The 14,650-nt window shown below is 34.7% G+C and overlaps 3 protein-coding genes across 3 annotated transcripts; all 3 read right to left on the reverse strand.

Moving 5' to 3' along the window:
- Positions 1 to 2,431: 2,431 nt before the first annotated feature.
- LOC124372057 (piggyBac transposable element-derived protein 4-like) lies at positions 2,432 to 3,673 on the reverse strand. Its single transcript, XM_046830419.1, has one exon. The coding sequence runs from the start codon at positions 3,671 to 3,673 to the stop codon at positions 2,432 to 2,434; it is 1,242 nt and encodes a 413-aa protein (XP_046686375.1).
- A 63-nt stretch (positions 3,674 to 3,736) lies between these two features.
- LOC124372058 lies at positions 3,737 to 5,469 on the reverse strand. The gene is made up of 2 exons (XM_046830420.1): positions 4,395 to 5,469; positions 3,737 to 4,082 (listed from the first exon to the last, which is right to left on the reverse strand). Exons 1-2 carry the CDS (start codon positions 4,537 to 4,539, stop codon positions 3,865 to 3,867), a joined length of 363 nt encoding a protein of 120 aa, XP_046686376.1. The 5' UTR covers positions 4,540 to 5,469; the 3' UTR covers positions 3,737 to 3,864.
- Positions 5,470 to 6,086: 617 nt separating this feature from the next.
- LOC124372056 lies at positions 6,087 to 9,362 on the reverse strand. The gene is made up of 2 exons (XM_046830418.1): positions 9,089 to 9,362; positions 6,087 to 8,354 (listed from the first exon to the last, which is right to left on the reverse strand). Exons 1-2 carry the CDS (start codon positions 9,239 to 9,241, stop codon positions 6,087 to 6,089), a joined length of 2,421 nt encoding a protein of 806 aa, XP_046686374.1. The 5' UTR covers positions 9,242 to 9,362.
- Between the last annotated feature and the right edge of the window lie 5,288 nt (positions 9,363 to 14,650).

Here is a 14,650-nt window from a genome sequence, read left to right on the forward strand (position 1 = left end):
TTCCATGTGAAGTTGCGAAAAACAACCAGTCAAAATCAATTTTAAAATCATTTTGGAGTGAACACAATAGTGAAGCTGTGTATTTGTTTTTAAATTGAGAAGAGGGACCATCAGAGAAGATTGAGAGTTTTTCTATATTAGGGAACCTCTTTAGAATGTCAACTAGTTTATACAGAAAAACTATAATGCTCAGTTTTTGATGTGATAGGTCATCACTCACAATGGTGTATGAAGTTGTTTGCAGTACCAGTCCAAACACAAGCTGTAAATAAGGTTACCTGTTGATGAGACCAATGTGCAGACTGGATCTCATCCTGTGAAATGAGAGAAAAGTTTTCTGCAAAATCAATCTGCAGAATTCCTAACTTTGGATCATTTTCGAGTTTCCTTGTTTCAAATTCTTATGATTACACATTTTTAACATAGCAATGAACTCTAATGTAGGCAATTGTTTTTTTTATTTCACATATTACATCCTTAACAGTACCGCTGTGCTCAACTTGTTTCGGCCTATTTTCAATGTCTATCCATTGTTTCCAGACTATTTTTTCCCCTTCATCATAATAATCACATGTTCAAGTTCATTTTCAGCCACACTTTTGCACTGGGAACAAGTTCCTAACATACAGTTTTCTTTGTTTAAGCTGCAAACCAGTTTTCTCAATAATTCTTTACCATTTGGTACAAGATCCTTGTTGAGTATTTTATTGCTATGCAAAGATTGTAACAGATAGTTAAAATTTCCATGATATTTACACAAACATACTGTATGTGGTGTATCACTAACTCAAAGGACATATTTAGGTCTTTGTCACTTGATGCATGCCTGTTTCTTTAATGAACTGTTGGTAGGCTTCTTTGACGGACATGACAAGAAATCTTTTTTGCACAGTAATTCTTTTATTTGTTACAGTATCCTTTATTGACTTTGTATCTCTTTTTACAGGAGCTTGGTAGCTTATATCATCTCTAGTAAAAAAATCCTTGACAGTTTGCTTTACAGCATCGGAAAGTTTACTTTTACATTTATGAGGGTTTTTTGTCAATATCAAATTTGGGTATTCTAAAATCAGTTTTCTGACTACAGCGCGCTTCTTGGAGGGACTCTCTGGTAACATTTTCTTAATCCTTTTCACAGCCTTTCCTAAGCTCTGAGGTCTTTTATATGAGCCAAGTTCTGAAGAGCCTACATTAGGACAATTCACCCAATTTAGCTAACCTTTTCCGCTCTCTTTGTTTTCGTTTCCTTAAAGTTTCTGATTTTCTTATATTTTCTAAGATATCTGGCCTATCTTTAAGAAGATCTCTCTCCTTAGCTCTTATGGCTGTAATACGTTGCCTCTCCTTTTCCAGGTGTGCAGAAAGTCGCTTGAGGATCCAATCGTAACTTTTCAAAATATCTTTTCTTTCTTTGTTTTCCATTTTCTGAAAAGATAAATACATATTAATGGTTTAGCTCTAGGTTAAAATGATTTAGTGCCATAAGGCTCTTGTTGAAATTTGGCTGTAAAACATTTAAACAGACATTTAATGTGATTTTTGGAACCACAATACAAATGTCCCGTACGGAACTACAGTTTCATATATAAATACTGAGTTTGAAAGACTATTGATTGTACAAGTGTATTAATGACTTCAATTACCTAACTTTTGGAGGATTTGATGAATTTGTCTTGGTTAGTTTTCTCAGGAAGTTAACTTTTCCAACTTTTTGGTTCCGTACGGGACACCAGTGATCACTTTTGAAGTTGATATATCTGTAACAGCTCTGAACTCACAAAAGAAGTAAACTCAGGTTGACATGGTGTTTGTTTTTGAAGTTATGTTAATGTAAAAAACCAAACAGATGAGATTTGACAAAAAATAAAGAAGAACATCAGGTGTGCAACTTGAGGACTTTTAAAGGCTTTGTACACAGTACCAGCTTGTCCAACTTTGATAGTACTAAAAACCTAAATTAACAAGAAAATCTTTCATTTACCCTTTTGATTTTGTTAATTTAGAATGTTTAAATGCCTTATCTAACAAAATATTATAGTATAATTTTATTATTTTTTTCCACTTGGGCTCATTATTTCTGGAATGGCTGAAAACTTAACTAACTTACTACAATGTAATATTTATATTAGTAGACTACTTTTTAACCTCTTAATGCCCACTACATGATGCAGTATATAAAAAAAATTATTTTATGCTAAAAGTTACTTTAAATGGTACTTAGATGACCTGTAATTTTTTTCAGATTTTTTAAATTTACTATTTAACCAAATTTTGGGTAAGTGCCAAATCTGGCACATTGGGCAATAGAGAAAATAGTGCACTTTAGAGAAAGTAAACAGGACATAAGAAAAACTAATAGTATATTGCTTCATAATTACAGTATATTTAGAATTATAAGTAAAACACATTACTACACAGTATAAGGAGCACCTTACAAGTGGAAATCCACAAAACAGTTCTTTCCTTTGTTTAGGCAGAGGTGAACTTTACACTTTTCACACATAATGGATGATTTCTGCTTGCAGAAGGGATGCTTGCATCTCTGCCTATCTTCGACAACAGATGGCCAATGTCCAACTCCATCTTTTCTAACATCTGGTATAGGGATATTGACACATGGACCTTTCTTCTTTTTCTTTGAAAATTCGTTCTCTACCCTGTCTGTTGATGGCCTTCCTCTTTTTATTGGGTCAGCTCCTAAGTTACAAAGAGACTCGGCCACCTCACACCGGAAAGCTAGCAAATCCATTACTCCCTGCTTAGCAATTCCATTATGTTGACAGTCTCGTCTGAAGAGAAGCCATCCATTGACAATACTTACGTCAACAAAGTGGAAGAAAAACCTCAAATAAAACTTCCGAGATCTTAGATTAATTCGGTAGTAGCTGATAAGTCCATCTAGAAGGTCCACTCCCCCCATGAACTTATTGTATGTTGTAACGATTTTAGGGCAAGTGACATCAATCTGCTCACGACCTTTAGAGTCAAAGCGTTGCACAGTGTTGATAGGGCAAGCAGACTCAAAAGTTGACGCAAGAGACACCCCTCGATTGTCTAACCATTTTACAGCCCTAATTTTTACCCCATCAATTGTTGCCTCTTTTTCCTCATAAGACCCACGGCCTTTCTTTTTCATTTCTTGGTCAGATGAAAACAACAAGCCTGGAAATCGTCCTAGTCGAATGGTCCCGAGGGATTGGAAACCAATATTTGCTAGAGTCACTAAGAGAGCTGGTGATGAGTACCAGTTATCAAAATAGATTAAGAATTTGTTTTCATTACGAGGCAAGTGTTCAACCAGTCGTAAAACAACATTTGAACTAGCTCCAATGTCAGGTAGGGAAGTAGCAGGTAGTATGCGACCAGTGTAGATCTCAAAATTGTGAATCAGACCCTTGCTGTCACAAAGTACAAACAGTTTGTATCCCCACTTGTGGGGTTTCATCGGGTTGTACTGTTTTAGTAAAGATGTGCCTTTGAAGGGCACAATCTGTTCATCAACACAGAGCATTTGTTCCTCAATAGGAATGTTTTTGAATTTGTTTTGAAGAGCATCAACTAGTGGGCGGATTTTAAATAGCCTATCTTTGTTTGGATCATTCTGTAATGGCATGTGATCATTGTTATTGAAGTGCAAGTTGGCCTTCAGTTCCTCCCATCTGTTACGTGACATAACATGTGCAACCTTTTCTACTCGTGTATTTCCATTCCAATACATCCTACTCCTAGGCATAAATGCTCATGTAGATGCAAATGCCTATAAACTGCTCTACTTCCTTCTCTGAGGTATTCAAGGGTTTATTCGGATTTTTTTGGACACTATACAAGTTTGACTGAGTAGCAATCAAAGTTAAAAGGTCATTGTCAAAAAAAATCTTTGAAGTAGTCAACTGGAGACTGAAGTACATGTTCGTTACTTAATTCTAGCATTGGCGGAGAAGGTTTCTCACTGTTATCTGGATTCACTTCATTCCAAGCAGGTGCTGGTTTTTTTGGAATCTTCTTTTTTGTGGCTGTAGACGTTGAAGGGATGTTCTCTTCGTCTTCATCTGTGACATCACTGGAGCTCGCTGCATTGTTCACTGAAACAAAACAAACTCGCTGTTGCCTTGCTTTTTTTCAAACCACAAAAAAGTATGTATTTTCACACTAAAATAAATAACATATTGAGGTCTTTACTAGTATATAACAGCACCGCTGAAACAATTTTCTATACAGCCTAGTGTAACATAATCTGAATTATCCTAACCGTGTGCATTAAAAATGGTGCTGTCATAACAAGAAAAGACATATAATAAACAGAACATAGCCTATTAGTATTGAATATAAATTTAGATTAGTAAGTATGAGCCTAACTAAGTTAATTATGGAATTAATGGTATAAATAAACTTACAAAATAAGGCTAACTTGTTCTTTTTGTCACGGCCAGGGGTGTAATCTGGATCCTCATCTGAGTCATCCACCAAACTGTCTTCACTGTCATCGGGGGGTAAAAGCGAAGTTGTGTTGTTATGTCTTCTTAGTCGACAATGTGACATCTGACAAAAATAAACATTGTTGTACAAAAAGCTTGTAGGTTGACTTTAATGCCCAATGTGCCATTTTTGGGACGAACTGAAAAACTGCAGTTTTACAGTTGTGCCCAATGTGACAAATTTGGCACAAACCTAAAAAGCATCATAAAACATAAACTAGACATATTTTATGAACTAAAACTACTGTAACACACTTTCAGTTAACTATGTAAACTAGACCATATTTTATAAAAAGGGTACTTACTTTTTTTCTGCTAAATACAGGTATGAAGACTTAGAGGTTATGAAGAATTGGTGTTTACTGTGTATGGTAGATCTGCTCACTGGCTGTAGTTCACATAACTGCCACCAGGCAACAGCACAGTACAGTAAATTATTGAAAATAGTTCCATATGTGTCACAATGGGCATTTAAGGTTGTAATTTTCATTCTGACACTATACTACATGCATAAAATGGGTATGTGACAAATTTGGCACAGTGGGCGTTAAGAGGTTAAATAGGCTACTTATAATAATTAATGATACATGAGAACGAGCAATTGAATGATAATAAGTTAGGTTTGTTTTAATTTTTTCCAGAAACAAGTTATGTTTCTTATTTGCTAAATATATTTGATTTATTTATCATTATTTATTTCAATCTGATATTTTATTCCCACCCGTACAATCCAGCTCACTCCACTATGTTATTGGTTTCTCAGTAACGTAAACCAGACAAGCGTTACCAGAACTCTGATCCTATCTTCATTGCTTGCATGGTAATAGCCTCGGCTGTTTCTCAGCAACGAGTTTACTGAGTAACCTAATACTAGAAAGACGTTATGAGAACACCAAATCATTCAGCCCCCTGTTACTAAAATAACAGGGTGTTACTGTTAATACGTTATCCTGGTAATAGGTTACCACTGAATAGCGATGTTACCGACACTAATACATTATATATCACCCATCTTTAATTGACTCCACCTTTTGTTTCATTGTATGTGTGAATTATATCTGGGTTATCAGCCATTCCATTGTGACGGACGGGACAAGCAGAGAGATAAATTTCCTTATAGTATCTATAAAAAAAAGTTATCATGCATTAAAACCTTCTGCAGTTTTTTCAGCATATCTTAAGCATTTTTTAAACTCACTTAAAAAAAAAAAATACTTTGAAATATAAATGAGTTACAGCATTTTTAAAGCGTGTGACGGACGGGACGTAATTTGGACACTACAGAAACTACACTAACTTTTACTACATTTTTCTGTGAATTGTACAATAATTATTTTTTTTAAATAATAGTATACGTTTTGTAAAGTTGTTTTTCTGGTAATCATGTGCTTTATATTCCATTTTAAAACTCTGTGTTACAACAAAAAAATTCAAATTTAGCAGTTGACGTGTGACGGACGGGACAAAAGGTTACTTGTGTATAAAAACAACAAACAGTTACTTAATACACTTTTTTATTCATGAACACTTTTACTCAACTATTTAACTTAAATTTACTTACAACTAGAACCTGTTATAATTGAAATTAAATATTTACAAGGGTTTTTCATCTTACAGCTCGATTGACTTTGCAAACTTATAATAAATACTATTTCTCAATTCTTTTACTTCTGGCCCCTCAAAAACTCCTTGTATTTCTGAAACAGACACTATGTATGTTTTAGAAGAGTCTATTTCAAATAGTTGGTCCTTGGTTTTAGTCTTCTGCACTAATCTCATGAACAAGACCTCCACGTTATTGTCTTCTTCTACGCACCCCTGGGTTATAGCCAAATACTTATGAGCTCTCTTCTGTTTACCTTCACTTACAAGTTCTACTAATATGTACTGTCCAGCTTCTATTTCATCTTTTTTTAAAGGTTTAGGTCTTAAATATGAGTCCTCATCTTCAGAACTATATACATCTAAATATTGGACCTTTTTATTTTCAGTGAGAAAGTCAGAATCTAAGGAATCTTCATCAGAAAGTTTTTCATTAATTGACTCATCATGACTGTTCCAAGACTCTGAGAGTTGAAGCTCTGATTTCACAGTATTTCCGGCTACAATACTTCCTGGGTAAAGTGTTGATGCCCGTAAATAATGCATTGATTGGACTTTAGGAATAGGTCTGACAGCTGCCCATCGAGACTCCAATAACTCTTGACACTCTTCAATATCTTTAACATCAACATACATCACTTTGATTTTGTTTGCCTCACACTGTTTTTGACAACACTCAAAAAACTCTTCAGCAGAAGTAACTGTTGTGCGCCTGGATTTGACTTGTTCCCACACCATCCTTTTCACAGTGCCACCTACACCGTCCACTGCCCCCTTCCCATGAGAAGTGGCAAAGAAACACCATTCTCCAGTTACTTGGTAGTCCTTGTCCAGAAATGTCAGATTGGATAATGTATAACGATTTTTAAACTGGCCAGCACAGCCGTCTGAGAAAATCGCTACTTCCTCAATTTTGAACTGTTGTTTTAGATCACTTATTATTTTTTTAAGAAAATACCAAATTGAAAACTTGTCATGTGTAAGGTTATTGCTAATCAAAGCATAACATTGTTTTCCATTGGGAACCCATGCTACACCTGTAAAAATGGTTACAAGAGTGTTACTCCAGTGTGCACTCTGTATTTCGTCTTGTGCAATACAACTGTAGTTTTCAGCAAAGTCTATCTGTAAGACAGCTTCACCTTGTGTTGCATTTTTCTTTTTGTACTCAAAATACTCACTCTGTACGTTTTTTATGTAGCAATGCACTTTGAACTTTCCTAACATATTTTGTACCATTTCCATTGCTTCTCCAATAGTAGTCTCTACATATGTTATAACTGGTCGTTTATTTACCTCTCCCCACTGCTTCCAAGAAATTTGAGCCTCTAAATCTATATTCAAACTAAACTTAGTCAAGAAATTTGTATCTTTGCATTTGTTGCAAGACTCGGTCATACAGGCTTCACTTGTTATGTTACAACATATGGCGGCCAACAGTTCTTTACCTGTAGGTGGAAAACCTACAACAGCTTTAGACAATGATTCAGTAAGGAAATTAAAATTTGCATGTAGTTTGCAAACACATACATTATGTGGCATTTCTGAGCTCAAGCGTATATGAATTGGTCTTAGAGAATAAAATTTACTTTTTTTGATACCAATACCAGGATTTTCCTCAACAAACAAAGCGTACGCTTCTTTTACTGTCATAACCATATGTCGAATTTGCAATTTTTCTTTTTCACCTGAAACTTTGCTTTTGACTGTTTTGTAGTCTCTCTTTCCAGGAGCTTGTCTGCTGACTGTATCACTGCTGTAGAAAGCTATAACTTTTTCTTCAGTTTCCTTAGACAAAACCGTCTTTTTCTCTACATGTTCTTTAATAAAAAAGCGATCACTTTTTGGCAGCTGGAAGTTTTCATAAACTAGTTTTCTTACAACAGCAAGTTTGTTTGAAGGACTTTGTGGTAAAAATTTCTTTGCACGAACTACAGCCTTTCCTAGGCTTTGCCTGTTTGAAAAAGTTCCAAGTTCATTATTTTTATCACATACATGTTCTAGCTTTTCTTTTTGTTTTAACTTGTATTTTCTTTTTCTTTCAGTTTCCTTGCATCTTTTAAGTTTGAGTTCTTTCTTACCTGCACTTGTAGAACTAATTGTAACTAACTTTTCCTTTTCCTTAGCTCTCGATATTCGCTTTCTCTCTGCATCTTTCTTCAAACTCTTCTCCCAGGCTTCTTTATTCGTCTTCTTTTTTTCTCTGCTTCGTTGTTTTCGTAGTCTCGCCTTCTCTCTAGATTTTAAAAGCTCATTTGTCTCCATTTCCATAGATATCTGAAATCAACAAAAACTCGTGTAGTTTTTAGAGTAAATAAATATTACAAGAATCACAATGTTTAGTTGACTGCAATATCGCAACAAGATGTCGCAAATATTCCATGACATTTTTTTGTAAGCCCATGTGCAAGGGCATTATCTGACTCTAAAACCCTTTATTAACATTAATGTTTAATATTTTGACATTTGGTGTGGGATCTTGTAGTTAACAGCTCTTTTAGAAATTTTTTTAATCAGTCAAATTAATCAGCACAATGTTAATTAAATGCTACAAATAATATTTCACTGCATAAACAGTCTCAAAGCCTAATCAGTACTACAACTACAGTTCTAATTAAAACTAGGTGTAGGTATAACTTACAATCTACAAATAGTAGGGTGTCATAATATTTTGAAATTGGGAGAAATAAACTATTTTACATAAAATTAAAAAATAAGATTAGCCTAGATTCATCTCACAATGGCCTAGATAGGCCTAGTAACTTGTACATTCAAAAAGTAACATTAGTTAATAAATTTAAGTATTAACAACGAATTTAGGGCATGGGGTATAGAGATATTGCTAAAAAGTGTGACGGACGGGACAATTTTCAAAATTCAATAAAAACTAGAAACAGAACTAGAAAAATCTAAAAACTTTGAGGTTAGGCCGGGGTGCTTCAGTGAATAGAAGATTTGTTATTGAATCACACATTTTATTTTTAATAACTTGTAAAAATAAACTTACTTACCTTTATTGTGACGGACGGGACACTCAATCTCTTCTTCAAAACAAGTAAAAATCCATTACTATAAACGATAAAATGAGAATGAAAACTATATTTCTGAAATGTGCAGAAGAGCTGGTTTCCCTCCAAATAGTCAGCAGACTGAAATTGTGTCATATGGTTAGTGATTTTTTTGACTTTATTTCACCAATATCATCACCCTGTAGCAACCACAGAGTAACACCAAGTTTAACCACGGTAAAAACATGTTTAATTTTATTTGATAATGAAAAAATGATTAGGTATTGTTCAAATACTATTTTTATTTATTGTTAACTTAATTTAAATGTTGAAAAAAATTATTTTAGTTTTTACACTTATGTCTCTGTATTTGTGGAATGGCTGTTATGTGTTTCTTTGTTGAGATGCAGATACCTTCATACATGGTTGAGAGGAGAACAACTTTGTTCTTTTTTGGTTTGTATGAGTCAATTATTTTTTCCCTATCGAACAAAAATAGCGAAGTGTTCACAGGTCTTTCTTTTTTGTTCAACAGTTCAGAAGGAACACCTTTTCTATTTGAACGTATGGTACCGACTTAAGTCAAGTTATATGGATCTATTAGCAAATCTTCAGCCAGGCTGACACTAGTGAACCAATTGTCCACAGTGACACTTCTATTTGTACCATGAATCGGTCTAGTAATTTCTTTTACAAAGAATTCTGCAAGTGGTTGCCCTCCGGTTTGAGTGTTTTTTTTACCAACATATGGAATTCCATTGTAGTTAGTGGTTGTATCACAGGCAATAACTATTTTTATTCCCTACTTGGAAGGTTTGGGATGTACATTCTAAAGGGACATTTTCCCCCGAATCCCAATAGCTGCTCGTCAATAGTTACGTACGAGCCTGGTTTATACTTCGTCTTACAGTTTAGAACAAAATCATCCTGTAACCCTCTGTTGTCGAAACGAAGACAGTTCAAAATTAACTCAGAACGTTCACTATTCATAAAAACACTTGTTCGAAAACCACGCCATTCAAAGAGTTCTCTTGTTGTTAAGTGGTTATCTTTCATGCTGCAGAGTTTGCTAAAGCGTCATTCCACATCAAATCATCCACAAAAAATTAAAATTGTCACCAACCATCTCAGATTTTGATGAAAATCGGAGGTTATGATCTTCCTATTAACATACAAAAACATTTTAAGTTTCAACTCTTTATCTCAAATGGTTATTGTTTTATAGCATTTTAAAACTGAAAAAATTGATGTTTTCACTCTCCCTGAGACTTAAAACAGTGAATACTGTCTGGTCAAATATAATTTGTATCTTAGGCATTTCTTGTTTAAGGGGGGTCTGTTTGCCTATCTCCGTAATGTTAATTATATGTAATTTTTATAGAGTTGTGTTGAACCTACACTGAAATGTTTTATTTTATTTTATTAATCATGTAATACTCTAGTCACTGACACAAGTATTTTTGTTTATTTTGTATTTTAATTTTTCTACAAATTTTTTAAAAACTTGTGTTAAATTTCAAGTTTTTAATTCAGAAATTTAATTTTTATAAGCCCAAAAATTAAAATTTTACAAAATCCTTGTGTTAGTGACTAGTAAATACTAAAACAAACTCACAGTGAAAATTTCATAAAGATATCTTTAACAGGTCCTGAGAAAAAGTTACATCAAAGTTAGAAAATACAAATTTTGGGAAAACGCGATTGAAAAAATCGTTGTACTAACCTACAGTGAACTTGGTAACATCAGTAGCTGCCAGTGCTGTAGGCTGGTTTGTCTGCTTCATCCTGCTCAAATTGGTCCTCTAACTTTCTTTTCTTCAATGCCTTAGCCTTCCTGATTTTCTTCTCAAGCTCATTTGCAGCTAATTCGGCTTTCTTGAGTCGCTTATTCTCAAGGCTTTTCATTGCAGCAACCAAATTTTTACCAGGCGAAAGTTTAAGCTCATCCATTATTTGTACTCTACTTATCAGGCCATTATTAAATGTGCTTATAGCTAAATAAGTCCCATATTTTAGCACTGGTAGGCTAACAAAAACCCTTTTTGGTATTACAGACCAAATCACATTGTTCAATGATTCGTTTGGGTTTTGTGTTTTGCCCTTCACACATTTTTGCAAAAGCTCAGGATCAGCCAAATCCCTAAATATTGGCTTGATAGCAAGCATAACAGCTTTTGGCAAATGAAAGTGTTTGTTATGATCATACTCAGTATTATCAAGTAAGCTCTGGTTGAACTTACACCACGTTCCGTCTCCTTTTGGGCAAAGCTCGTGTTGGGGTTGTTCGTTAGTCGATAACACGTGGAAAAATTCAGCCCAAACTGCTTGCTTCATTTCCCTTACACTTGATGTGTTCCGACGTATAGCCAGTCCATAATAACTTTGCAGTTGATGAACAGCAGCAGTAGTAAGTCGACCTTTTCCGGACATAGATTTGTTATCTTCAAGGAGGGTTTTACCCGACGTACTTTTTATTTTGAGTAAACGTGTTTCCCATTCTCTTTTGCACGTGGCCTATGCATTCAAGTTTGTTTATTTTTATTTCTTCTCCATAAACTTGAGCTTCATTCACTGATGCATAGGCCTTTGAGTCTCCATCTCCCAAGTAGTTGAGGTAGCGAACATTATATTCCGGCTCTGACCTCCGAAAAACCTCTAAAGCGCCAGCGACCTCCATTCCTCCGCTGCTACCCTGATAGTTTGCTTTACAGCTGACTACATGAACATTTTCACACTTATTTGGGCATTTACAAAACTTTGAAAGGATAGATACATCTAGTACTTTCCCTGTATCTACTGATGTTAGAGAAAGAATGCCATTTTGAGAGACATGGCCTCTCTTTTGCCATGAACCGTCTAGTGCAACGCATAAGTTATGTCGGTCCCCATCATTACTGCTCACTGCTTCTTCTACGGCGTTTCTCATACTTTTTTTACACATATTTTCTGCTACTGTGCCTAAAACTTGTTCATGTTTTCTATAATGAACTGGAGGAGGAGGAAGATTTAGAGTGCCACACAAGATTTGGGCTGCTGTGTGGCCTTTGCCAATGCTGCGCATACCGTGCACAAGACGTAGGTTCAAGTTGTAAAGAGTTACAGATTTTCCATTGATATTTTCAGTGATTTTATTACAATTGTCAATAGACCTTTTTTTGTCTGTACAGTTTGGACAATACACTGAGAAATTTACTGCAAGTCCTTCACAGACCGCCTTTCAAAAATCAATTTGTGCTTGCAACGACTGCATCCTGCGATTTCATTTATGGCTTCGGCAAGCGAATTCAAATCAAATATGTCATATGCTAAAACCTCATTCTTCTGATTATAGTATTCAAAATTACCTTGAACTTTCATTTTTCTAACAGAAGAACTAGGGGTGGTAGGATTATCAGAAGTGTCAGTGCTGGTGGTAGGCCTGGGTAAAGTTTCAGTATTGAGGTTATACATAGCCTCAGAAGATCTATCAAGGCTAGATTTAGTCTTTCCAACATGCTTTCTCTTGGAATAACACTTGAAACGATTCCCGATTTTCTGTTTATTTCCCATGTTAACTTGAAACAACAACTAATATTCACAAAACACGAATAAGTAAACTGTCACTTTGTAAACAACACAAATTGAGAAACACTCTCACTGACATCACATAAACAAAGATCACATGACAAATAGTACACCTGACAGAGACAAAAATATACATCAAAAGCAGGGTAGCCAACATAACATAACAATAAGGAAACAAGAATAGTAGGAATAAGGAAACTACCCCAGTCCATATCATCGTCCAATACCACCCTCAGCAGCTCAGCCGAATCAGAGATATCCACTTCCGTGTCACCAATGAACAATGATTAAGTTCAAAAGTTTTTTTTAAATTTTCATATGCATTTTGTTTTCTCTGGGTTCAATTTCAGGCTATTTTTGAAAAAAAAAAAAAAAAAAAAAAAAAAAAAAAAAAAAAAAAAAAAAAAAAAAAACTGGGCTAGTTCGTTGGTTTTGTGAAATAGTTGTAATTCTAGAGTTCCACAGTCCCTACTTTTGGTGACCAGAGTGGTATCATCCGCAAACATAAAAAGATTGGGATGTGATTTGAGATATCGTTAATATAAATAAAAAAGAGAAGAGGACCCAGAATTGTTCCCTGTGCTGGTTTTGACTGGACGGATTTAATTTTGGATTCGGTGTTGTGCATAATTTCGACTGTTTGATACCTGTTTGACAAGTATGAAATAAGCCAGTCCATGGCCAAATTTTGAATGCCCAGGGCCGAAAGTTTGCCAATAAGAATGTCGGCATTGACACAGTCAAAGGCTTTTGAGAGATCTGCAAAACATGCCTTAATAGTCTCCCCCGCCTCTGCTGCTCCATGCACACATTCACAAAATCAATCAGAGCCAGTTTGGTTGGTTGGATATTCTGAAACCATTCTGTCTTTCCACTAGAAGTTTATTTGCTTCAAGATAGTCGATCAGTTGGTTACAGATAGTTTTTTGAGTGAATTTTGAGACCACTGGTAGGAGTGATATTGGACGATAGTTACACACGTCCATAACATCCCCCTCTTAAAAAGAGGCCTAACTCTGGCAATTTTTGCAGGCATTTGGGAAGGTGCAGATACTAATTGACTTGTTGACAAGATCCACCAGTGGTCGAGTTTTTCCTCCCGACAGAATTTGAGGACCTTCATTCAAAGGTTATCAATCCCAGAAGAAGTCTTTGGACTGAAGTTAACAAAGAGTTTCTGTATTGATTTTTCATCAATCAATTTAAAGCTGTCCAATGTGATGCTATCTTCAACTTGTGTATAAACATGATTCACCTGACTGATTTTAAGTTCATCCTTAATTTTGTTTGCAATGTTAATAAACAATGTATTGAAGTGCTCACTTATTTGAATAGGATTATTTATTTTTCCACTGTCATTTTTTATTTTTATGTTTTCAAATTGTTTTATGGTGTTTTCTCTAAAGTTATTCACTATATTCCAAGATTCATTTATCCTATTGTTATAATACCAAGTTTTTTCTGCCTTCAATTTTTCCCTGTACGTTTTTAGAGCTGTTGTGTATCTCATTTTATTTTCCTCAGACATGGTGCTTTTCCACAAGCTGTAGCAATCAGTCATTTAATTTTTCAATCTTATTATATCATTGTTTATCCACTTTATTTTTGTATTTTCTCTCATTGATTTCTTTTATTGGACAGGAGATGTTGTAGTAATACAAAAAAGTGTCAACAAATGATTCATACTTTTTGTTTACATCATTCTGTCTTCCTGTCAAAATCAGTCCAACTTTCCCTTTTTAGTCTGGCTTTTAATTCCAATAAATTGTTTTGATCAAGCTTCCTAATAGTCTTTCAGATTTTTTTTATGGTTAACATCCATTTTTAAAACAATTGTGTGATGGTCAGATATTAACCCTTTGAAGCACGCAATTGATTTTTTAAAATTTTTCTTATATTTGTTGTGTTTTTTCTGTTTTATATAACCATAAATAACATGTAAACATCAATATTAATTTTTTGGACTATTGGGTATTTTTTTTTGTAAACGTGGGACCACTG

Source organism: Homalodisca vitripennis, unplaced genomic scaffold (assembly GCF_021130785.1).
Source record: "Homalodisca vitripennis isolate AUS2020 unplaced genomic scaffold, UT_GWSS_2.1 ScUCBcl_2463;HRSCAF=7259, whole genome shotgun sequence".
In the NCBI taxonomy this organism is placed as follows: Eukaryota; Metazoa; Arthropoda; class Insecta; order Hemiptera; family Cicadellidae; genus Homalodisca; species Homalodisca vitripennis.

Coding starts and splice junctions, on each gene's coding strand:
- LOC124372057 (XM_046830419.1), bottom strand. CDS start 3,673: ATGTCACGTAACAGATGGGAGGAACTGAAGGCCAACTTGCACTTCAAT.
- LOC124372058 (XM_046830420.1), bottom strand. CDS start 4,539: ATGTCACATTGTCGACTAAGAAGACATAACAACACAACTTCGCTTTTA. Junction 4,083..4,394: donor GAACAAGTTAGCCTTATTTT/GTAAGTTTATTT, acceptor GTTTTGTTTCAG/TGAACAATGCAGCGAGCTCC.
- LOC124372056 (XM_046830418.1), bottom strand. CDS start 9,241: ATGACACAATTTCAGTCTGCTGACTATTTGGAGGGAAACCAGCTCTTC. Junction 8,355..9,088: donor TCCCGTCCGTCACAATAAAG/GTAAGTAAGTTT, acceptor TGTTGATTTCAG/ATATCTATGGAAATGGAGAC.